At 43.4% G+C, this 25,198-nt stretch overlaps 1 protein-coding gene across 1 annotated transcript in view; it reads right to left on the minus strand.

The window, feature by feature from the left end:
• Nucleotides 1-400: 400 nt before the first annotated feature.
• Nucleotides 401-25,198, minus strand: part of LOC131244186 (polyneuridine-aldehyde esterase-like) — a 48,318-nt gene continuing 23,520 nt past the window's right edge. Inside the window, exons 2-3 of the mRNA XM_058243832.1 lie at nt 566-652; nt 401-517 (exon numbers count right to left, since the gene is read on the minus strand). Coding sequence (XP_058099815.1) covers nt 401-517; nt 566-652 — 204 coding nt within the window. The remainder of the gene's footprint in view (nt 518-565; nt 653-25,198) is intronic.

Consider the following 25,198-nt stretch of genomic DNA (forward strand, 5'->3'; position numbering starts at 1 on the left):
TGCATGTTCCCAAACATTATTGGGGAGATGAAATTCTCACCGCATGCTACTTGGCCAATCGCCTGCCTCATTCTGCTTTGAACTTTCAGACTCTGATATCTTTGTTTAAGAAAGTTCACCATGTCACCGATATTCCTCTTCGAGTTTTCGGCTGCACTGCTTATGTGCATGACTTCTCTCTATCTCGAACAAAGTTATCAGATAGATCCATCTCTTGCAAGTTTGTTGGGTATTCACCTACCCAAAAATGTTATAAATTTGTGGATCCGCATACAGGTCGTCGATATGTCACTCTAGATGCGACATTTTTTAAGTCTCTCAGTTTTTTTTTCTTCGACGATTTCCTCTCCTCCCTTATCACCTCATGTTACTCCTATCCATTTTCTAAACTCCCCGTCCCCTACCTCCCCTTCTCCGTCATCACTTTCCCCGACTCCGCCACCACCACTGCGCCGCACCACTCGCCCCAACGCTCGACCTCTCTATTTACAGGATTATGTGTGCACTCAAGCCTCATCTGTCTTGCAGCAAAGAAAAGGGCAAGCCATCACATCGTTGCCTCTACCTTCATCCGACACTCCGAGATCTGCTCCTGACTTGGCTCTTTCTGTTTCTTCTCCGAGGGTAAGTATTCGTCCTTGCACGTTTCATCCTATTCAGCATTTCATTTCTTATCAATCATTATCTCCATCCTATAGAACTTTTATTGCCAATGTTAATTCTGTATCTATTCCTACACAAGTGGATGTGGCTTTAGCTCACCCTCACTGGAAGCATGCTATGCTTGAGGAGATGCATGCCTTAGAAAAAAATCATACTTGAGAGCTTGTTGACTTACCGGTTGCTAAACATGTTGCAGGCTGTAAGTGAGTTTACGCTATCAAGCATAAATCTGATGGTACCATTGATCGATTCAAAGCACACCTTGTTGCAAAAGGCTTCACATAGACTTATGGCATCGATTACACCGAAACTTTCGCTCCAGTTGTAAAAATGAATTCTATTCAGGTTCTCTTGTCTATGGCTATCAAGTTGGATTGACCCCTACATCAACTTGATGTCAAGAATGCCTTTTTACATGGTGACCTTCATGAAGAAGTCTATATGTCCTTACCTCCTAGGTTTCGTCGTAAGGGGGAGGAACATAAAGTTTGTCACCTTCGCAAGTCCATCTATGGCCTTAAGCAGTCACCACGGGCGTGGTTCGACAAATTTACTCATGCTATGCAGGCTGCCCATTTTCACCAGTGTAGCTCTGATCATTCTGTTTTTTGGAAGCGCACCACTAAAGGGCTCACAGTAGTCTCAATCTACGTTGATGACATCATTATTACGAGGGATGATTCTACTTCTATATCTGGCATTAAGTCTCATCTTACTAGTACCTTTGAGGTTAAAAATTTGGGCTCCTTACATTACTTCCTTGGCATTGAGATTGCTTGTTCTCGCTCTGGTATTTCCTTATGTCAGAGAAAATATACATTGGATTTACTCCATGAGATGGGTATGTTGGGCTGTAAGCCTGTTACTACTCCTCTTGAGATCAATCATTAACTCACCTCTCTTCTTGGTGAGTCTCTATCAGATCCTGGTCTGTATCAGTGACTCATTGGCCGTCTTATTTACTTAACTATTACAAGACCCAATATCTCTCATGCTGTGAGTGTGCTCAGTCAGTTTATGCACTTACCACGGCCTGCCCATTTGGATGCTGCCTATCATGTTCTTCGTAATTCAAAGGTTCTCCTGGTAAGGGTCTTCTTTATTCCAAACATGGACACTTGTCTATTTTTTCACTTTTTCTGATGCAGACTGGGTCGGTGCCAAAGATGACTGGAAATCTACAATCGGTTACTGCTCGTTTAGGTGGGGGGGGAAATTTAGTTACTTGAAAAAGTAAGAAGCAGCCGGTTGTTGCTTGATCCAATGCTGAGGCCGAATATAAGGCTATGGCCCATACAACTTGTGAGTTACTTTGGCTTAAGAAATTTCTGACCGAGCTTGGCTTCTCCCCATCTAGCCCTATGCCGATGATGTGTGATAATCAGGCTGCCATTCATATTTCTAACAATCCGGTTTTTCATGAGCATACCAAGCATATTGAGGTGGATTGCCATTTTATTTGAGAATTAAATCCTATGAAATTATAACTCCACATGTTCGCACTGGGGACCAATTGACAGATATTTTCACTAAACATCTTTCACATGACCAGCATGACGCAATCACTTCCAAGCTTAGCCTTTCGAATATCTTTAGGCCCAGCTTGCAGGGGAGTGTTGAAGGAATGCATCCAGCATCCAGCTCATCTGCATAATCATCTGCAGAAATCTCTTCGCATCCAGTAGCCAACTCATCTACTGAAATCTCTCCTCTGTAAATCTCTGTAGATCCTCCTTCTTCACTATTTTCTATATTTGTCTTCTTCCATTCTTGTATAAATACTGGTTGTATACGGCTCTAAATAATCAAGCCTCTTCTTTCCCAGATCTTGTATTCTAAAACCTTATTGCAAGAAGCCGACTACAGGCTCACACCAACTTTAATTACAAGAAACTCACTCTCAATTCTCAAACTTAAATTGAAGATAGGCTACAAGGGAAGAGATAGGTTTTAGAATAGAGAAGTCTTTAAGGTTGCTTCCTCTTGATGCCATCAAAACGAGACTCTTCCCCTTTATAGAGAGAATTTGATATTATTCGTGGGATGGATGTGGTGTCCAACAGCCAAGATTCTTTTACTTTGCTGCTTTTGAATGTGAAACCTGACGGTTGCTTTGTGCGTGATACTGAAAATTTCTTTTTATTTTGTAGAAAGCACGTGAATACTTGCAAATTCTTCTTCTTTTGTTGTTTTTGCTCATAGAGTATTCACATCAGTCCTAACCTTCTACAAGGATTCCTCGAGTTTTCTTTATTATACAAGCCTAATCAAGACTTGAAATAATTAGGTTGGTAGTCTTCTAGATGTTCTTCGTATCCTGGAGAAGTGGAGTCTCTCCGAGGACAAGGGCAGTTTAATGTGAAAGAGTTTAAACTCTGAATGATGTACAAGAGTATTTGACTAATTAGTCCAACCGGAAGTAATCATTGCCATTTGGTTTGAAGACTTGTCATCTCCTTTAGGAGAATATTATCATCTTTGATTTCTAGCAACATCATTTTAATTCTTACCAAGAGATCTTGACTTGAGGATGCATCCTTTTTAGATTGAATTTTATTAAGAATTTTTGTGAACTAGTTAGTCTATTTTCTTGGGAAAAGGCTCAGGAAGGGAAGGATTTGATTTGCTACTAAGGGCAAAGCAATTTGCAGAAGAGAAATGGTCATAACTACATTTATTCCACTACCTTATGAGGATTTTTCTAGACAGCTATGGTAATGGGGTTTTTGAATCAAATATTGTATGTCCACAAGAGAATCCATGAGATATTATTAAATGTAAAAAAGTGAAGAAATTCATGAGAGAGTTCTAGACCAATTACTGTCCTAAATATCGATCCAACTTGATGTAGTAGAATTTTCACAAAGGCTCAAAATTTCTCCCACCATAAAGAGAACTAAGTAGGAAAATTCACTTGATTTATGTAAGACCCGTATCTTAGACCGTACCGTTCCGTAGGCTTCCGCGGTCCTCCCGGTCGAATTTCGGTGACCTGCGACGTGTAAACAGCAGTTGCGCATGATCCTGAGTTGTATCCCATATTACAGAGTCGGGTCGGCCCGAGACTTGTACCCTAGTGACCACACAGTCGCCGCGGTTCCGACGCCGCATATTACACGCCGAGGCGATACCCAGGCCAGGAGATGTAGGCCTATGTTTAGTTTGAGAAAAACGCCGTGCGTTGCGAATATCGAGGGAATCTCTATAACACATCATTTAAATCCATCAATCAATATCAATTACACAACCTTACCTAGCCTATCCCTCTCTCATTCCCCAAGTCAACTCTCTCTTACACAACCCATACCCATCCCATTCATTTCTTACCATAAGTCAACAAACACCATGCCCTCTCATCCCATTACTCCATCTCACCACTCCTGTAACACCCCATACCTTTAATACACGGGTGTTACCCCTAAGGACCCCAGTTATAGGGATTAAAGACGATTAAACAAAATAGCTTAAACCTTGCATGTGTGGGTTGGGACTCCCGTTCAAGGGTAAAGTCGACCACCAAAGACTGAAGGAGCCAAGTCGAACCCAACACTGGCTGAAAGGTAAAAACTCAGCAAACCCTTATATTAAAACAGGCTATAAACAAATCAACTAAGTCACATTGACGCAATACACCCACTAACAACCTTGGGAGAATAAATTATGGCCAGTAAGAGACTTGAAACCCCTTGAATCCCGATTCAATCGTCAAACCAAAACCTCGAACCTATCAGACCTTTGGATCGCGATATATGGACAAAATGAGGCCCTGGGCCTCGGCCCTGCCCCAAACCAGGCTGGGACCATTATGTCTGGACCCCAAAACGATCGAGCGGGGCAGATCAAGCACCAGAGTCATGGTGGACCCCCAAAAACTAGGTGCACGTGCACCCAAATGATAACACACGAAGTGCACGGGACCGCTACTTGTAGTCAAACCATGGTTGACCGAACCCAATTACGTTTCCCACCAACTCCCTGTTTAAAAAACAATGGCCTTTGAGCTTCAAAGTGGGCCACCATGGCCGTTTTCCGAACGATCCAAGCCGTCCATTCTCCTCGTGGGGTCCACCCGCCCAAAACGGTATAAGGATTCGGCTCCATGCATAGGGACTTGGGATTTGGGTCCCAACCGTCCATCCCCTTCATTAGCGGCTAGGATCAAGAGAGGAGAGCCATCCGGTGGCGTGAGGGGCAAGCCACCACCCCCTTTATCCTAAGGTCTGAGGTGTCCACCGAAACAGCTGGGGAATGTCCCCTCGTAGCCAAAAATGGCTAAGAAAACCTTAAATGAAGAAAAGGTAAATTTCCATTTCCGTCGGTGAAGAGGCTAACACAGCCGTCGAAAGTCCCCTCCTTTGCCTATAAAAGGAGCATTGCTGCCCTTCAGTTTCCACACTGAAAGAAAGGGAAGGAGGATAGAAGAGAGGAGAAAATCAGAGGGAGAGAAAAGAGGGAGGAAACAGAGAAGAGTGCGTTTTGGTGAGCTTGGAGCACACTGCCCCAACTCAGTCCATGAGAACCGGACCGAGCCGAGTTAGTGTGGGACCACAGCAACACCACTTGAGTGAGGAAAAGAAAGGAAAGAGAGAGAAAAGAAAGAAGGAAGAAGGGAAGAGTGGGAGTGTGGGCGTCAGTTCGACTAGGGAGGAAACAGGTCTTCCTCTCCCACTTTCTTCTTCATTTTTCACAAACACCATATTTGGGCTAGGAGAACTGGCAGTAAATAGGACTGTGAACAGCCTCTGGATGGGGCGTCCCGTCTCAGCCAAACTCGGGTTGTCCCTAGGCTGAAAACAGAACCTTTAAGTCGAGCTGGAAACGACCCTGGGACGGGCCACGTCAGAACTGAAAACGAACCACCATCAGGGCCGTTCATCAGACTAAAACAGGGCCGGAACCAGCCCTCAAACAGAGCCCCAAACGGCTTTCAGGTGAACTATTAACAGTGCTGAAAAACAACGTGCAAAAAGCGAGTGTTTCCAGGTCAAAAACAGCAGCAGGGAAATGATCAGCAGCAGGGCCGTCTCCACATTACCAGCGGGTGGGCTGCCCTGGCCATGGCCCTGCACAAGTGCAGGTGGGCCTCACCCAAAGATGGTGGGCTACGCATGCGGGGAGCGTCCCAACCGGACAGCAGGCCTGACGTGCCTCTAAAACAAATAAAATAATGTTTTATTGTATAATATAATACACTTTGATATAATGTCTGTACCATCTAGTGAAACCCACGTGATCTGAATGTGTCTGAATACGCAGCTTATTTGAATGAAGTTATTGTTAGAGGTGTCTGTTGAACAAGAAAAAAAGGTTTGTTCAGCCCACGTTTGACACAGGTAGGCCCCACCTTGGGGTGATCCAGGCCGTTCATCTTGTGGGATCCATTACCAATGGACCGGTGGCGTGATTTTATCAGTCTGTTGGGGATCGCCAAATGGAAGGCTTAGTCAATAGCCAGGGTTCCTTAATTAAAACTCTACCTCATTTATGTGAAGATTTTTGATGAAGGAGGTTTCATGGGGCATGGAACTACCGTGAAAGGCTGACTCTAGAGGAATGGACCGGATCACACCATCACAGAGGTGACGGGCTCATCCATATGGTTTCTGGGCAAACAAGGTAGCTCTGTTATGTTTGGTCCAACATCGATTAAAAGGAATACGAACTAGAAAATACTTGACCTGAGTTGCTGAGTTTGGGCTGGCATCTGGTGCTGTTCGTACACCTATTGCCTCTACTGTTCATATGGGTGTCTCACCGTCGATGGCAATGCTGTCAAAACCCTCAGTGTTGGACCCTCTTAACCTGTTTACATTTGACCTGCAAATGGTCTTACAAGAGGAAAATACAGGCAATGGTACTTGGGCTAAGTTCAATAATTGGTTGGCTAGGATTCTTCATCCGCAATGTTTGATCCATATGGGAGGACCAGTTCAACCCCTGGTAAGAAAGAGCTTGAGCCCAGTTGGGCCACCTTACTTGGGTAAATAGGATGGGCCTAACGCAAAGCCTAGAAGGCCTTAATGTCCCTTCGGACCCTCACATTAGTTGGACAAAACCATAGAAATGCTTGACAGATATGAATTGTGATTTTAGGAGACTCGTTGGGTGACCCCGGGCCACGAGAAGGCTTGGACCAAGTTCGCGAACACTACCATACAGGTGATGACTTTCCTCTTGGGCTTTCCATTTCTAAATTAGCTAAACATAGTTTGCACTAGATTACCACTATTGTGATACTTGCTTTCACCATATGATAGGCTCGCATGCTAGTTAATTAATGACCACTATTCACATGACTTGATAACATACCATTAGTAATTATTAACTCATGATGCTTCCTTACATGTTTTATTTGAAGTCATATGTTGTCACATGTTAACTTGATTGCCTCTGTAGATAACCTTTTGATGCTACACATGGAGGATTCCATAATTGTATGCAAGCCACACTTAGGATGTAATTCGACGAAATGTGTGGGGAAATAGGACCCTTGAACTGGTGTCATTTTGATTAAGGTATCCTATTAAAACATCCCAATGTGGAGAAACTCATAAACCGGGGATGGTGGTCATGGGACATTATGCTCAAGCTGTCGACTTACGCTGGGTGATGAGCCCTCTGTAGTGACCATTGAGTTACTTAAATTGGCTAATTGTAACTGGATTAATAACGGTTGGCTAATCATGCATTCATAGTATATTGGCGATGACGAATGGCTAATTCTGGATGTTGTAACACGTGCCCTAGAGTTGTTGGGGTACGTTTCGCTAGCTCCTAGACCATTGACTATCGACTCCTGTTTCGACTGGATGATCATTCCCAGGTCAATGATTGCATGGGTGACGAGCCCAAGTCTGACTGGATGTGCATCCTCAGGTCGATGTGCATTCATACATACATGCATCTAATAAGACTGCATATTGCTTGTTTTGGATTACTGCTTATTTTCTTTATAACTATGTTTGCTAAGGCGGCGATGTGTAATCTTAAGGAAAATTCACACTGAGTTGGCCACTCATTCATCAACTACCTAACCGTGCAAAATATGCAGGGATAGATGTAGAGGACGATAGTGCTTGCTTTGATGGTGCGACCGTGGAGCCCGAGGGAGAGTACTATGATGACGAGCCGCGACAAGAAGCAGCAGCATATTTTGGGATTAATCCATAGTTCAATTTCTTTTTATTTCAGTGGTTTAGTGTTTTGGGAACTTATGGAACTTTATAACTAAGACCCCCAGCTGAGTGGGTGAAATATTTGGGTACTCATAATTATATATGCTTCATTTTGCTATCGCACTCTGAGTTTGTATTTCCGCTGGTTCTCTGATTTATAATTCTCGGATTTCTGAAGCGAGTCCTGTACTCAGGTTTTAGAAATAGGGGCGTTACAACTCCTCTCTCCCTCATTTTCTCACTCCATTCCATGCTACCATGAGAGCAACCGTCCAAGCTATCTCCATGAGAGAGAGCTAGTGTGGCCCACCTTCCTACCACCCAATCACACCCTCTAAGCCTCATCTCAACCGTTGGATCACATTCTTTGGAGCTATAGAATGCGTTGATGAAAGGAGAAGTCCATGATCAAAGGTGAGTGCTTTTATTTATTGATTTTGTGATTTGAGGGCCCACATGTAGGACCCATCTTGATGTATGTATTATATAGGGAGGGCCCATAGTGGAGGGGTCCCTCCCCTCCTCACCGTCTCTCTCTCTCTCTCTCCCTTCCTATTTTGTGGACCCCACTACGATGCACATATCTAACCCATGCCGTCCACCTACGTGGGACCCACCACTGATGTATATGTTTTATACCCACACCGTTAATCTGTTCATCAAAACCGTCCAGCAGCAAAGTTACTGCAGTGGGGCCCTGATGTGTATGTTTCTCCATGCTCTCCATCTATTTTGGCAACTGCCACGTGGGGCCCACACGATAGTATGTGTGAGATCCGGACCATTCAGATGGTGTGGGCCCAACTTTACTTGTACGTGTGGCACACCACACCGTCCAGCAGTAAGGACGGTGGGTCCCACCTGGAGTATGTATTGCATCCAAGCCGTTCAGGGCCTGGACAGCACTGGCATGTATTATATGTAATATATTATATACAATATATAGTATTATATTATATGTATTATATATTATATATAATATAATATAACATATATCATATATTGTATCTGGTGGGTATATATGTGTTTTATCCTTCTGCCTAGCAACGTGGGATCCACACACATGTGTGCTCCACCGTGATGTGAGACGTGGACTCACCTTGATGTATATCTGGCCGTCCACTTGGCAGTAGGAGGGGCCCATCATGATGTGTGTGATATCCATACCATCCATCACCTGGATGGTGGACCAGCCCTAACTCAGTCCGACTTGATTCGATGCCCAACTTTAATAGTGGGCATCACTTTCCCCCCGTTTCTTGTCGTATACTCTGCTTGAGATTCAAATCTACCTTATATTTGGATTCATGCCCTAAAATAAGAGAGCAAAACAGATGAACATCTTATATATAACACACATCACTTAAGGCCCCATACCTCATATTAGATATAACACATACATCACAGTAGACCCCATAGAGCTTAGGCCACAGGAGGGTGAGAAATAGGTGAGCACTAATAACATCTTGGTGGGTGAGTCTCTGATTGTGTGGTCCACCTTGATGTACGTGTTTTATATCTATACTTTCCATCCGTTTTGCAAGCTCATTTAAGGGTATAGTTAAAAAATGAAGCCACATAAAAATCTCAGGTAGATTTGAATCTCAAGAGGACCACACTAAATGAACCAATATTGGTTGACTATTAAAAACCTTTGGTAGGCAAATAGTTTCTTTACTTATGCCCCATAGAAGAGTTTCAACCTTCTTATGGGATACAAAAATTTCATGCCAACAAAAATTAGGTGGATCCGAAACGTAAGTGAACCTTACTAGAGGAGACAATGGAGATTCGGTGACTACCATTTGAACATTCTCATGGCCACTAAGCTTCACATTTGATTATGTTTTTAGTGCTTTTACTTCATTTTAGTGGGAATGACCTTGTAAAGGGTTTGGATGACATATAAACATAAGGGCCTATTTGGCCGGGCGAATCCCACGGGAGGGGATTAGGAGGGATGGGATGGATTTTAAGGTAATGATGGTGGTGTCAGTGGATTGGTTTAAGATCCATGGGATTGCTATATCCCGGTACAAGTTCACTTTGTCTGTTTGGCACGCCCGACATATTCTGGGATTTTACCTTCCAATCCGTTCAACCAAGGGATGGGATCAATTTTAAGGTAATGATGGTTGTCACGCCCCAAACCCGGAAATCGGATTCATAGAAATCCCGATTGCCGAATCTGGTGCCGACAGCCTCCGTAGTACCCCATTCTCGGATCCTAGCGTTCACACGCCAGATTCCGATCCTGGGATCCTGCAAGGAGGATTTTTTTTTTTGCCAATGTACATTTATCTCGTAATAAGCATAACCACAAGTATACCCAAATCATAAAGGCAACATCATCATCACATATCCACTAATATAATCATTTGAATACAATGCTGAAAGGGAAATACATATATCAAAATCAAAGCTCCAGAATACAACTGCACGCTCCAAGCTCAACGCTGCTGCAACCTAAAAACACCTGCACGCATCTATCGTGCATAAGCTTATAGAAAGCTTAGAGTGTAGTGTAAGTGTGTGCACAAGGTAAGTGCCAAGTATTCGATACAATGTCATTATCATACAAACTGGAAGTACTGGTAATCCATAAACCGTACAATATCGGAATAAGCAAAGATACTAGCAAGATCATGAATTATCTGAGTAAACAGAAATACTCACAAGATCATAGATCATACGATAACAGAGTAAGCGGAAATATGAACAAGTCCATGAGCCAATCGATATATACGCAATATATAACAGCTACGCAAACGAGGAGTCATAAAGAGCCAAATATCAAATGTAGAGGATGCAATACAATATACATTTCTGATGAGTAACACAAATAGCATCAGTTGTACCTAGACCATATAACCATATAAATGCAATTGGGTATATAATTCCTTATGTGTTCACAAACACGTCAGCCATATCTAAACCATATAAATATAGAAACACAGTAACCCAAGATGTCGTATGCCGCGGATGTAATGCAATATGCGGTGCGGATGGAATGACCATACTGGAGTGTGAAGTCGGGATGGTAGTACGTAGTATCGCAGGCTATGGGGTCCATCACAAGAGACTTCTATCCAAACCAGTCCCATACCTAAATTTGGATAGTCAGACTCAATGTGGTAGACTCCTGATCTCAGGTTAGTCGCGCGCCCCAACCGAAATCCTGGCCATTGCGAAGGCACACATATCAACTAGTTGCTTACCACCAACCCGAGTAGATAGTGAATGAATGAATGCATGAGTATGCAACTCCTGCTCACTAAATCCACATATCAGTACGGTTCATCTCTGGGATCATCACCGGGGTTTAGTACACTCCAAATGGCACTGCCGCTCTCCCGCACAGTCCAGTGAGCATAAGAAACCTCACTATCCGCCTTGCCAATAGTCTGCAAACCTACCTAGCACGTCGATAGCGGACCCATTCACGAATTGGTCAAACTCAGGCTAGTATTGCCCCCTACCCTCGGGCGAGTAAGGCCACACCCTCCCAACCGACCACGACACGGTGGGAGACGCGGCCTCTCGGTATTTGGCACTCGGGCGCTCATGTATCCACTCGGTCTCGGCGTTGGGGTCTCCCGGCCACGGAGGTTTAGGGATTTTCACCCGGGGACATCTATGGCGCCGTATGCTAGAACCAAACATTTCGGTGTCTATTTGGCCATCCACGATATGCTTGGGGAGCTACGACACTGATGTCGCTAGGGCGTATAGTAATCATAATGCGAGATGCATGAGTCATACAATCCAGTCATGCATCGATCCTGCACATACCGTGTGCTCATGTGAGATAACATCCACCTATCCGGGAGTCTCATAACAACATGCTCAATGACATATGCAATGATCAACCACCTCTCATAACAAACATGCAGATGATGCGTATGGGCATGTATCATGATGTTATGTTGTTGTCACATACTCATAACTGGTATCCACAACCAGCATCGATAATCGACCTCGACCATGTGGACACTTAACCAACATTGCCCCCAAGGAATGGCCTACATAGAGTCAAACATATAATGGGCCCACGGCCTCACACAAGGGCCTAATATACAACACAATGGGTCTTACTCAAGGGCCACATATACACAACAGGTGGACCCTGCTCATGGGTCTAATACATATCACAATGGGCCTTGCCCATGGGCCATGAATACATCACAATGGGCCTTGCCCATAGGCCTCAAACACAGGACATGTGGGCCCTACACATGGGTCTTGAATTCATTAAATGGACCATGCATCATAGGCTTAATACATATCACAATGGCCCTCAACTACGGGTCACATATACATCATGCAGGTCTCGACAATCGGCCATGGCAATCGAATTCGATACTCAGAATCGGCCTCGACAATCGGAACTGGCCAATACAATCGACCTCGACAAATCGACACCGATAATCTACATCGATAATTAGCACCGACAATCAGCTTCGATAATCAACACCGACGACCGGTCACATAGACAAGACTGGGTCCATAGATGAACATCTGATCAATCATAATATAAAGATCAACCCTCAACCATGGTTATATCAAATCTGGTAGCATGGAGCCATCCGTCCATGGTAAATGGGGCCCACTTATTTGGGTTAACCCACTAAGAGAATGATGAGAATGGGCCTGATAAGGCCTAAGGAAGGGTCACAATGTGGACATCTAACCATCACGGCAAGAATGTGGACATTTAACCAACATTGCTCCCAAGGAGTGGTCCACATAGAGTCAAACATAAGATGGGCCCAAATATCTAACAAGTGGGCCTCAAATAGTCATCACAGGTGGGCCTTACACATACAGCACGTGGACCTACACATCACGGTGGGTCGATACATTGGGCCGCACGCCACACCAATGGGCCTCAATTCAACAAGTGGGCCGCATCAATGAGCCAAAAATACATCTCAATGGGCCTCATCACAAGAGTAGGAATATTTCACAATGGCCTCACTAAATGGGTCGGAAACACATCTCAATGGGCCACGACGTATGGGCCGAGTATATATCACAATGGGCCACGACCCATGGGCTGCAACCCGTGGGCCTCAAATACAAGTGGGCCACATTAATGGGGCCCATATATATAAACCTCAGGTGGGCTCTGCTCATGGGCTTCAAATACATAATATGTGGGCCCTACCCATGGGTCTTATACACATCAAATGGGTCACGCGTCATGGGCCTAATACATGTCACAATAGGCCTTGCATCAATGGGCCGCCCTAATGGGGCTCGTACACATCAAGTGGGTTGTATCAAATAGGCAGCACTAATGGGCCTCGACCCATGGGCCCTGATATATATATCATAATGGGGTGCCTGCCCTGGATGGCGTGGATAAAGATACATCAAAGTGGGCCTGACAAATGGGCCACAACATACATCAAAGTAGGCCTCATAACATGGTCATACATACATCAAATTGGCCACATCAATGGGCCCCATGTATGTTAAATGGGCCACACTCAATATAAGTGGTGATAATGATTTCCACTACTAAAATTTTCAAGGTCCGCCATAACATTTATTTCCCATCTAATCTAATCATAGGGTCTCAAGATTTCAAAGATAGCCGTTCAATCCTCACCGTGCACTATGGTCCACTTGATAAGTAAATCTGACTTATTTTCGTCCCAAACCTAAAAAAAAGGATCATTTTCCAAAAATGGTTGGACGGTTGGATGAAACATATGCATCATAGTGGGTCCCATAGGGATGGAAGGAATAGATAAGTCACATATTCCATGATGGAGGTCCACAGTTGTGGACACAACACATACATAAATAAGTCTTAAGTAAGACCCACCAAAATGTTTATTTTCCACCCAACCTAGGGCCCAACATACTGTCCATCCAAAATGAGGCCAACATGATGTTTATCTTCCATCCAAACTAGTCATAGGGTCACATGGGCCTAGGGCCCACTGTAATATTTATTTATCATCCAACTTGGGCCACTATAACATCTATTTGCATCCAACCTATTGATAAGGTCTTATAGACCTGGGGCCCACCAAAATGTTTATTTCCATTCAAACCTGTTGATAAGGTCATACAGACCTGGGGCCCACTACAGTATTTATTTATTATTATTATTATTATTATTTTTATTTTTATTTTTTTCAACCTTGTGATAGGGTCACATGATCATGGGACCCACTGAAATGTTTACTTGCATCCAATCTGTTGATAAAGTCGCATGGGCCAGGGGCCCACTGCAATGTTTACTTACTATACAACCAGTTTATAAGGTCACGTGGGCCTTTGGCCCAATGTAATATTTATTTGTCCACCAAATATTTTTTTTTTGGTATGGTTATATGGTCCTGGGGGTCCACCGTGATGTAGCTCACAAATCCAACCCACTCATTGTGTGTGTCCCACCAATTTAAGGGCCCAAACCGAGTTTCAGGTGGATCCAAGCTGCATGTGGACCCCAGCAGTTGATTCCATGTGACTTGGTACACCACTGCATGAAAGGTGATGGTGTGGGCCATCCGAGAACTTTTTATGACTAATTTTTGGAACCAACGCATCATAAAAGGGGACCTATTAAATGAACGGCATGGATGTAGAACATACATCATGGTAGATCCACAATTGAGGCCAAGGGGGCCCTCCCTATTTCACGATGGACGTCCAGACCCTTCTGGACGTCAAAGCATATTTATTGCTATTATTAATTTTTTTCTTTTTTTATACTAGGTGGGGCCCACATTAATCAGATCCACTCCGTCCATTATAGGTGTCCCATATAATTAGGGGTCCAAACCAAGTTTCAATCACATCCAAAACTCAAGGAGGCCCCACCAGATGATTTTATATTTTTAGGCATGTTATCACATGATTTTAGATGGTATGGCCCACCTGAGTTCCGTATACAGCTAATTTTTGGGATGGACGGCTGGTCCATGGGGACCCATCAAATGCACGGTTTCGATGTTCAAAACGCATCACGTGGGGCCCACGGCTGGAGCCGTGAGGTCCAGCCAGGCCGTCCGCCTGCCCATGCAGTCTTCTGACAGCAGCAGCGTTGCTGCCTTATGATTCTATGTTTTTTTTTTTTTTTTAAATCTAATTTTTCTAGGGAATTTCTTAGGTGGGGCCCTCATTAGGAAAATCTATCCTGACCATTGCATCTCACGGCTCAATGTTGACCAAACAAGACCAATATTGAGTATTTTTCAGCATGTAGAATCGTTGGGTGAGTTTTCAACGGTAAAAATTACCATTTCTTACAGTATGGCCCGCTTGATTGTCAGATTAGCCTCATCTTTTGGCTCAACGCCTAAAATGAGATGAGAAGTGAAATGGGCGGCGTGGATTTTATACATACATCAAGGTGGGGCCTGCATGAGCAGCCCACCTCCAAATACTATTCTTCTTCCTCTCCTTTGCTTATTAGTACACCACCATTTCAGTGCACGCACACCACTTTAGCCACTCCCTGTCCAGCGTCCCTTGGACGTTGGACAGCATAGGTATAACACAATCATCATAGTGGGTCCTACGTGTAGGTGGTCCACGTGTCACCAAGGTGGGTCCCATATGAACGTGGCCCACCATATTTAAATCAACTTGATATTTGTGTGTTTCCATCACTATAAAGTAGGGTCCACATGACTTGTACGGTTGGGATAAAACATACCTCAAGATGGGATTCATCCAAGTGGGCCACACATCACAAAAAAAATGAGAGGAAAAGAAAGGAGCACCCACCTCGAGATCTCTTCTTCCTTCTTCCGCCAATGCATGATAGAGCCCCAAAGAAACAATTTCAATGGTGAAGATGATCATTGGATGGTGGAGATGGGAGATAGGGAGGTGGGCCACATTAGCTCTCTCATGGGAGCCATGGACGTGGGATGCTCCATGGAGGGATTGCTTGGAATGGAGGGAAGTGAAAGAGAGAAATGATGTAAGGGAGTGATGGGAGAGAGGGATGGTGAGGTAATGGGAATTAATGAGTTTGACTTATGGGGAAAATGGAAGGTAAGGTGGTATGGTAGGGTGATGTCACCCCTAGGGTGACATCATAGTAATTAATGTTTCTAGGGAAGTACAACAATAGGGATAGGTGGGTCCCACAATCAAGCGATCAACGGCCTAGATAATGCACGGGCCGGATCTTATAATCTGAGCATCGTATTGACGCACAAGACGCATCGTCGGAACCGCGGCGACGGCACGGTCAAAATGACATAGGTCTCATTTTGAGTCGGCTCGGGTTTATAGGATGTGACTCAAGAGCATGCGCCAATGCTATCTACTCGTCCCGGGTTACCGAAACTCGACTAGAGGGAACCGTAGAAGTTTATGAAATGGTACAGGCTAGGTTACGGGTCTTACAATAGTGATGTGGGTGGATTGTTTTAAGATCCATAGGATTGCTTATATCCCAGGACAGGTTCACCGAGTTCATTTGGCTCGTCAAGCATATCCCCGGATATCGTTATCCCATCCCTCCTAATACCGTGGGATAGGTCCGGTTTTCAAGAGTAGACGGTGGTAAACACTTTCTCTGGTTTTTCCTCTGGTGCGGCTGCCTTGAGTTTTAGATCACCTTATTTTTTTCCTACATGTCCTAAAATGATCTCTCAAAACGGATGGACGGTGTGGATTTCTCACAAACATCACGGTGGCCCCCTTAGCATCCGAGTGCAGTAACTTTCGAATCCGCATCCGTAGGTGTTACCCGGACGCGCATTGCGTCCTACTCCCGCCCGAACGGTTATCGGTCTGGGCAGGGCTCTGTGGGGCCCATCGTGTTGTAAGTGTTTTATCCACGCCGTTCAACGCTTTTCTCATATCATTTTAAGGTGTGATCTACCACAGCTCCAGTGGACCACACCAAAGGAAGCTGCACTGATGATGACACCCACCGCTAAAACCTTTCTAAGGGCCAGCGTGATGTTTTTTTACCATCCAAACTATTCATAAGGTGATGTAGACGTGGATGAAGTGAAAAAATAAATAAATAAATCAGATTGATCTGAAACTTCTCCAGCTCTCAAGAAGTTTTTAATGGTGTACATTCAATCCCCACTTTGTGGTCCACTTAAGCCTTGGATCTGCCTATTTTTTTGTTCGTATCTTAAAATGATCTGAGAAAGATTTGAACGGCGTGGATAAAAACAATTACATCAAGGTAGGCCCCACAGAGCTGTGAAACCGCCCGGGCGAGGGTAGGACGCAATCCGCGTCCGTGTTACCCGATCACCCAAACCGCACCTGGTGCAGGAACCTTCCTGCACGCAATCGGCATCCGTATTGAGTCGGGATCCTCTGTTATCTGGTCAACAAGGATTTCCTGTTACCCTAATGGTTTGGCGTCTGAAGCTTTTTTTTATTTTTTTTATTTTTTAATGAGTGATGATGTGGACCAATGAGGATTAGGGTATCAGGAAATCTCTGTTGACCAGATAACAGAGGATCCGGACTTGTCCGTATTTCACACACGATGGAAGGGAACTCGAATCCTCCATAACACCTGTTTTCTATGGACGTGGATTGCGTACTACCTCCGCCCATCCCTAGCTCTGAACGGGCAGTTCTGTGGGTGAGCCCACTGTGATGTATCTGTACATCCAAACCGTCTATCCTTTTTCTCAGATTTTTTTAAGGCATCGAAACAAAAATGAGGCACATCCAACGATCAAATGGACCACACCACAGGTGACTCTTGCATTTAATGCGACTGACATTTAATGCTTGGTGCGTTTTAATGCAACCAAGCTTATCATTTGGTGTGGTCCGCTTAATCGTTGGATCTGCCTCATTTTTGTTTTGATAATTTAAAATAATCTGATAAACGGGATAGACAGTTTGGATGTACAGATACATCACGGCGGACCTGCCCACGGAACTGCCCGTTCGGAGCTAGGGACGGGCGGGGGTAGTACGCAATCCGCGTCCGTTTTCTACTCAATGCGCAAGACTAGCATATGGGGCCCACCATGTTCTATATTGTAAAATCTCCCCTGTCCACGGGTAATCCCTTCGATGCCCAAAGGTGAAAAGTCAGCAATATCCAAAACTCAGATATGCTACACCACGATGGGAACGGCAAGCAAATCATAACTTTGTGTTTTGGGCCCACCAGTGGTGTATCTTTCATCAAATCCGTTAATCAGATGTCACTCACTCGATAAAGAAATAAAGAAACGAAACAAAAACCATACTGATACAAAACACAGGGTGGGCCACACCGTCGACTTAAACAATTTTGGGAGTAATTTTATGTCGTTGAATTGGTGAGGCCCACATGAGTTTCTAATCAGGCTTATCTTATGTATCTATTGTCTATGTGATTGTTATTACCTGATGAACGGAGTGGATTTTACTTATACAATGCGCTGAGCTTGTATGGTAACATGGAAGACGTGGATTAGGTGGTGTTGCCAGCACCAACCCTCGCGGTGGTGTATTGATGCATTGAGCAATGTGGGGGCTACGTGATGCGGACGCGGTTTGGCTAGTGACGCCGCCCCCAGCCAGGTGGCTAGTGGTCGATGTCATGTGGACCCACCATAATGTATGTGTTTTATCCACGTAGTTCATCCATTTTAAAAGATAAATTTATAGTTTAATGCCAAAAATTAGGTATATCTAAATCTCAGGTGGACCACACCATTGAATATCCACTATTAAAAACCTCCTAGGGCCCAGTGTAATGGTTATTTGATATCTAACCTGTTGGTTGGGCCATACAGACTTGGATGAAGGGAAAAAATATATATCAGGCTGATCCAAGACTTTGGTGGCTCTAAGAGGTTTTTAACAGTAGCGTTCAATCAACACTGTGCAGTCTACTTGACATTTCGATCAACTTAATTTTTGAGCTCAAGAACGGGTAGACGGCATGGATAAAACACATACATCATGGTGAGGCCACAGAGCACCGATCAGTACCGCTTCATTTTTGAATTTTTGCACTGAAATGAAGGGGGCAAAACGGATGGACGGCGTGGATATAAAATACATATATCAGGTTGGGCCCCACAACGCCCAACGCATCGACACACCGTGATCGACGTCAGCCAATAAATACCATACGCAATTACACGTCTGGGAAGACGCAACGCTTGCTCAAGTGGACCAATAGGCATGCCGTCCTTAAATATAGACGCAGATCTCGAGAATGCGGATTGGATACTGACAGGTGGAGTAGCTAGACTCGCCACTAAGTTCTGTGGGTCCTTTCATGATGTATGTGTTGTATCCACACCGTCCATCCATTTGAATAGATTATTTTAGGCCATGATCCAAAGAATGAGGCAGCTCTAAAGATATAATGGACCCACCACAGAAAACAGTAGAAAGAGTGACGGCCACTGTTGAAACATTTCTAAGGTCCACTGCAATGCTTATTTGAGATCTAATCTGTTATAAGTTATCACAGGCATTAAATAAGGGAAAACACAAATATGAGCTTGAGCGAAAACTTCTGAAGTTTTTTAGGGTGGGCGCCACTCTCTCCACTATTTTACGTGGTGGGCCCTACTAGAGCTAGAGCTTTGGATTTTACTAATTTTTTGGCTTATGCCCTAAAATGTTATCTTTAAATGAATGGCCGGTATAAATACAATACATAGATTATGGTGGGACCCCATAGCTTGGTGAGGTCACTTCATTAGCAAGTCTCACTACTCCACTTATCAGTGGCTAATCCGTGGATTAACTAATTACAAGTTGAGTAGACTTACTACAGTAGTTACGTCACCAAGTTAGGTAGGTCCCATCATGATCATCATGATATATGTTACAAAACATCATTTATCCATTTGGAGTGATCATTTTAGTATAGTAGCCAAAGAATGAGTCAGATCCAAAGTCCAAGTGAACCCACTACCAAAAACAGTGCAGAGAGTGTTGTCCACCGTTAAAAACTTCTAAGTGCCCCAAAAGTTGTCAATGAAGTTTACATTCATGTTTTCCCTTATTTAATATATGTGTTAACTTATGAACAAGTTGGTGGTGGACCTTTGAAAGGTTTCAACAGTAGGCATCACCTTCTCCACTGTTTTATGTGGTGGGTCTGTTATAGATTTGAATCTGCCTCATTCTTTAGCTCATGTCCTGAGTTGATCTCTAAAAATAGATGAACTGTGTAGACATAAAACAGACATCATATTAAGACCCACCGACTTAATAACATTACTTCAATAGCGAGTCTCGGTGGTTAACCTTTCAGCAGTTAATTCAGCGGCTAATCTGTCTCCGCAGATTGCCCGGTAGCTGCCTGTGGGTGCGGATTAGCTACTGACAGGTTGAGCAGCTAGACTCGAAGTGACGTCGCTAAGTTTTGTGGGCCCTACTATGATGTAAGTATTGTATCCACACCGTCCGTCCATTTGGAGAGATCATTTCACGGCATGACACAAAGAATGAGGAAGATCCAAAGCAATCGTGGACCCTAGCACAGAAAACAGTGGAGAGAGTGACACCGACCATTGAAACCTTCCTAAGGTCCACCATGATATTTATTTGAGATCCAAACTTTTCATAAGTTAACACAGACATGGATGAAGGGAAACACAAATATCAGCTTGATCCAAAGCTTTTATGGTGCTTAGAAGTTTTAAATGGTGGGCGTCACTCTCCCCACTGTTTTCTATGGTAGGATCCACCACTGCTCCGGATCTGCTCATTCTTTCTCTAATGCCCTAAAATGATCTCTCCAAATGGATGTACTGTGTGGATACAACCCCCATATCATGGTGGGGCCCACGGAACTTGGTGACCTCGCTCCGGTAGTGAGTCTAGCTACGCGACCCATGAGTAGCTAATCCCCGTCCAATAGCCACCGGAGGGTTTCCTTCGACCCCACCATGATGTGTGTCTTTTACTCACGCTGTCAGTCTAGTTTTTTCATTAATATAAGGCATGAGAACAAATACAGGGAAGATCCAAATCTTACCCACCGTTTAAAACTTTTTAATGGCCACAAAAGTTTTAGATGCAGCTGCTATTTTTGTTTTCCCTTCGTACAGGTATGTGTCAGCTAATCAACCCATCGGATGTAAAATAAACATTACAGCGGGCCCATGAAGTTGTTAATGTTGGGTGTTCAACTTTTTGTTTGTGGAGATTTGGATCTGCTTCATTTTCTGAATCATGCCATTAAATACTCGGGAGAAAATAGACATACGGCAAAGATAAAACATATGTGGGTCCACAGAGCACCGTCCAGCCGCCACCTAGCTACTGGCAGCAAGAGTAGGCAATCCTCGTCCGTCCATTTTGGCACGGATGTAGCAACTTCCAAATCATAAATCCCCTCCACCGTACACATGGATGATGGGACGTTTGAACTGGAACCATCCATCTATTGGGCCCTACAGTCCATGATCCACGGCTCAAAAAACTCCATTTATATCTCGGTGCTACTTCCCAACTAATTTCCTTTTCAATGTTACATTGAAAACATGATCAGACAGTTAGGACCTTTAAATCTACATAATTTCCAAATTACAGAAAATCCACAGTAATTTCCACTAGATAGACGGTACTGATCCACACATAAATCTGATATGTGTACAATAGAGAAGACTGTTTTTCATATTACGGTGCAATCGTTTCCACCTTACTAGTTCCCTACTCTGCTAGGTACGCATGCAGGGTGGCGGGCTGTATATGAAGAAAGTGGCATGAAACTGAAAAAATACAAATTTAGCAAAACAATCAACGCGTAAGGACAGAAGAGCAGTCATCTAATAAATGTCATAAATACACATATGCAGTGCATGTTGGGAATTTACGTTTGATTGCACTGAAAATATAAAAACTAAATTGAAAAAACATTTCACTAGGCTGAATTACGGATAAAATACGTTGTCCTTAAAGCATGATTCACCCCTTATCAACTGTTGATGGGTTACAGGCGAATTGCTTCCAAGATAAGATGAGCCTTATCTCGATCCAGCGTGCAGTAATCACGATAGGTACACTATGAAACAATTTTAATGGAGCAGATCTCTTCTTGCAGACTCAGATGGTGGAGATGTTCTAAGTATTTTAGAATGAAGCTATGGATCGTATCTGATTTGATAGGAGAGATAGTGTGTTGAGATGATGAAATCGGACTGGAATAGTCCAGTTTATATACGCATCAGGTATAGTACCGTAACTGTGTGGTATTCAATGGTCCAGAATGTTTGAAAAACGTTTCTGGCTGTTGTCCATTAATCCCAGACGTTTCTGGTCGATCATCCTGGCCCATCCGTTTTCGGACCATTATGGCTTTTAAGGTGGTTATCCGTTTTTAGAAATGGCTGGACGTTTCAGATTTAAGATCCGACCGTTCTCAGTCACCTATAAAATTCAGGCTTATTTTGGATTTTAAGATCCACCACCCTAAGGCTCTGACCAGACCTATCGTACCGAGGTCGTACCGTTTCGCGCCGGTTCGCGTAAGGTCGCGAGGGATCGACATGATACGCATGTGCAAAGTGTAAAGTGCGTCATCTAGCGCCACTACAACCACACTGCCCTCGCCCTCGCCCACGCTCACACCCAAGATCTAAATCTTATATGGTCCACACCACAGGAAATTATGATAATTGAATAGCAACCATTTAAAACTTTTTAAGGGTCACAAATGTTTTAGATGCAGCTGCTATTTTTGTTTTCAATCACCACTTTTTGCTCGGGAGATTTGGATCTGTCTCATTTTTTGAATCATGCCATTAAATGCTATGGAAAAAATAGACATATGGCATAGATAAAACACATATGAGTCCACGGAGCACCGTCCAGCCACCACCTAGCTACAGGCAGCAAGAGTAGGCAATCTTCATCCGTCCATTTTGGCACGGATGTAGCAACTTCCAAATCATAAATCCCCTCCACCGTACACATGATGAGGGGACGTTTGAACTGGAGCCATCCATCTATTGGGCCCTGCCATCCATGATCCATGGCTCAAAAAACTCCATTTATATCTCGGTGCTACTTCCCAATTAATCTCCTTTTCAATGTTACATTGAAAACATGATCAGACAGTTAGGACCTTTAAATCTATGTAACTTCAAAATTACAGAAAATCCACGGTAGTTTCCACTAGATAGACGGTACTGATCCACACATAAATCTGATACGTGTACGGTAGAGAAGACTGTTTTTCATTTTACGGTGCAACCGTTTCCACCTTACTAATTCCCTACTCTGCTAGTTACGCGTGCAGGGCAGCGAAAATACAAATTTAGGAAAACAAGCAACGCCTAATGACAGAGGAGAAGTCGTCTAATAAATGTCATAGATCCACATACGTAGCGCATGAGTTGCGATCTTCCCCCACATGTGAAGGCCCACGTCGCCATCACCACTCATCTCGGGAAATTCGGCGCATTGATTTCCCTGCTTGGGGTATATCAAATCACTTTATACTCAGGCAGGATACGATGGATGATGCGCAGACGGTTTGAAATTACTGAAAATTTGCAAACCTGGCATTCACGGAATTCAACCTAAATGATCTACATTTGTGGGTACTAGCTTAGATGTACCATGGACCAAAGATTACTTTTATTTTGTTGTCCAACTATTAGATTGCTTTCTGTGCATTTATTGGACGGTTAAAAAAAAATCCAATGGTCTGAATTTTATTTTTTCAAAAAATAAGTGTCCCTGAATTAAAAGTTAGGATCTTCTTTTTAGACTGTAGTTTAGCAAGAGTAGGCTCCATAACTTAGTCTTTTAATTTGAGTTAATATTTAAAATATGTAACGTGTGACATTTCTAATTGCATGCTTACCAAGTGTCGTAGTTAGCTAGAGTATCAAATAACTGTCTCGGGTATAAGAGAAATTTAGGACTATGGACCCCACCTCTTATCCAGCCAGTTTTACGAAGCAATACAAACTTTGTTTGGTAACTTAGACCTGCTCGTACGGACAGTGAATTTGAGGACGAAAATATTCCTCCTTTCATGAAAACGGATTGGGTACTCCCCCTGCCAATGGGGGATGGTCAGTGGTATGTGGGCCCCACTTAAGTCTACCACATTACAAAAACAGTGTTGAATGAGCGTCGGCCATTAAAATCTTTTTGGTGGCCATAAAGCTTTTTGGGAGCCCATTGTGATGTTTGTGAGAAATCTTCCCCATCTAGGTTCATTCATAGGATCACAAAGACTGGGATGAAGAAGAAAAACAAATTTCATAGCGTTCCAAAACTTCTATAACCCCTAAAAGGGTTTCAATGGTAGACATTCAATTCCCCATTGCCTTTTATAGTGTGGTCCACTTGATAGTTAGATCTATCTTTTTTCGTCTCAAGCCTTAATATGAGCTCGCCAACTAGATGGACAGTTTGGATATAACACAGACTTCATGATGGGACCCATAAAAGCAATACAGCAAAAAAAAAAAAAAAAACGAGACGGCCGCAACACTATCGCTAGTATGGCAGCAGTGCCACTGCAGTCTGGGATATAAATTTTTTTTTATAAGGAGAACTTTTTATCCCTTACATTTTTCTTTAATACATAATTATGTAAATATGTATATATAAGTATATAAAAACTATTTTATTATCTTTTAATTCTTTTCTTTGCCTATTTATTTAACAAGCATATCTCCTAAACTAGAATGATTTATTTAACGTACCACGTGACTTTGGCTCCACTCCTTGAACCGCCTCATATTTACTCAGCCGCGTTATGCATTGGTTGAACTGAAGTCGAGTTCGAATCATGACAGGATTTGGTTTCGGCAGTTGCCCGATTTCGGTCACACCGAGCTTGGGTTCGTTCGGACCGAATTAATTCTCGATCAAATCGAATAAACTCTTAAATTCATCGTTCGTCATTGGAGCTTTTTGTGCACTTTCAGTTGGAAAATTGAGCGAGCATTTCCATCGAAATTGAATCTGCAGTAGGCCTGAATCAAGACCGCACATTTCCACCAAAATTAAGTGGGCCAAACTGGAAATTGAACGGGCCAAACTGGAAATTGAGCGAAACAAACTAAAATTATAGTGGGACAAAGTATAAAGTTCATTTCATCATCTACCAAAATTACAAAGTATGCTATTCACCCATGCACTTCCAGCAAATATGCAGAAAATTTCCAAGTATGTGCATTTCAGTCTAAGTTCTTTCTCTAATCACGATAGCCTTGAGAGGGTTGATCCGAGGGATGGGTTGATAACCCAATATAGTTTTAATCGACCCTTTTGCAGTCAACCCGTCCCTCAAATCAACCCTCCCAAGGCCATCGTGATTAGAAAAGGAACTCGGACTGAAATGCATAAACGTAAAAATTTTCTACACTCCAAGATTACTGTAAACCTCAACAATATATATCCAACGCTTGCTTGTCCCGCTCAATTTC

The sequence above is a fragment of the Magnolia sinica genome, chromosome 4 (genome assembly GCF_029962835.1).
Source record: "Magnolia sinica isolate HGM2019 chromosome 4, MsV1, whole genome shotgun sequence".
In the NCBI taxonomy this organism is placed as follows: Eukaryota; Viridiplantae; Streptophyta; class Magnoliopsida; order Magnoliales; family Magnoliaceae; genus Magnolia; species Magnolia sinica.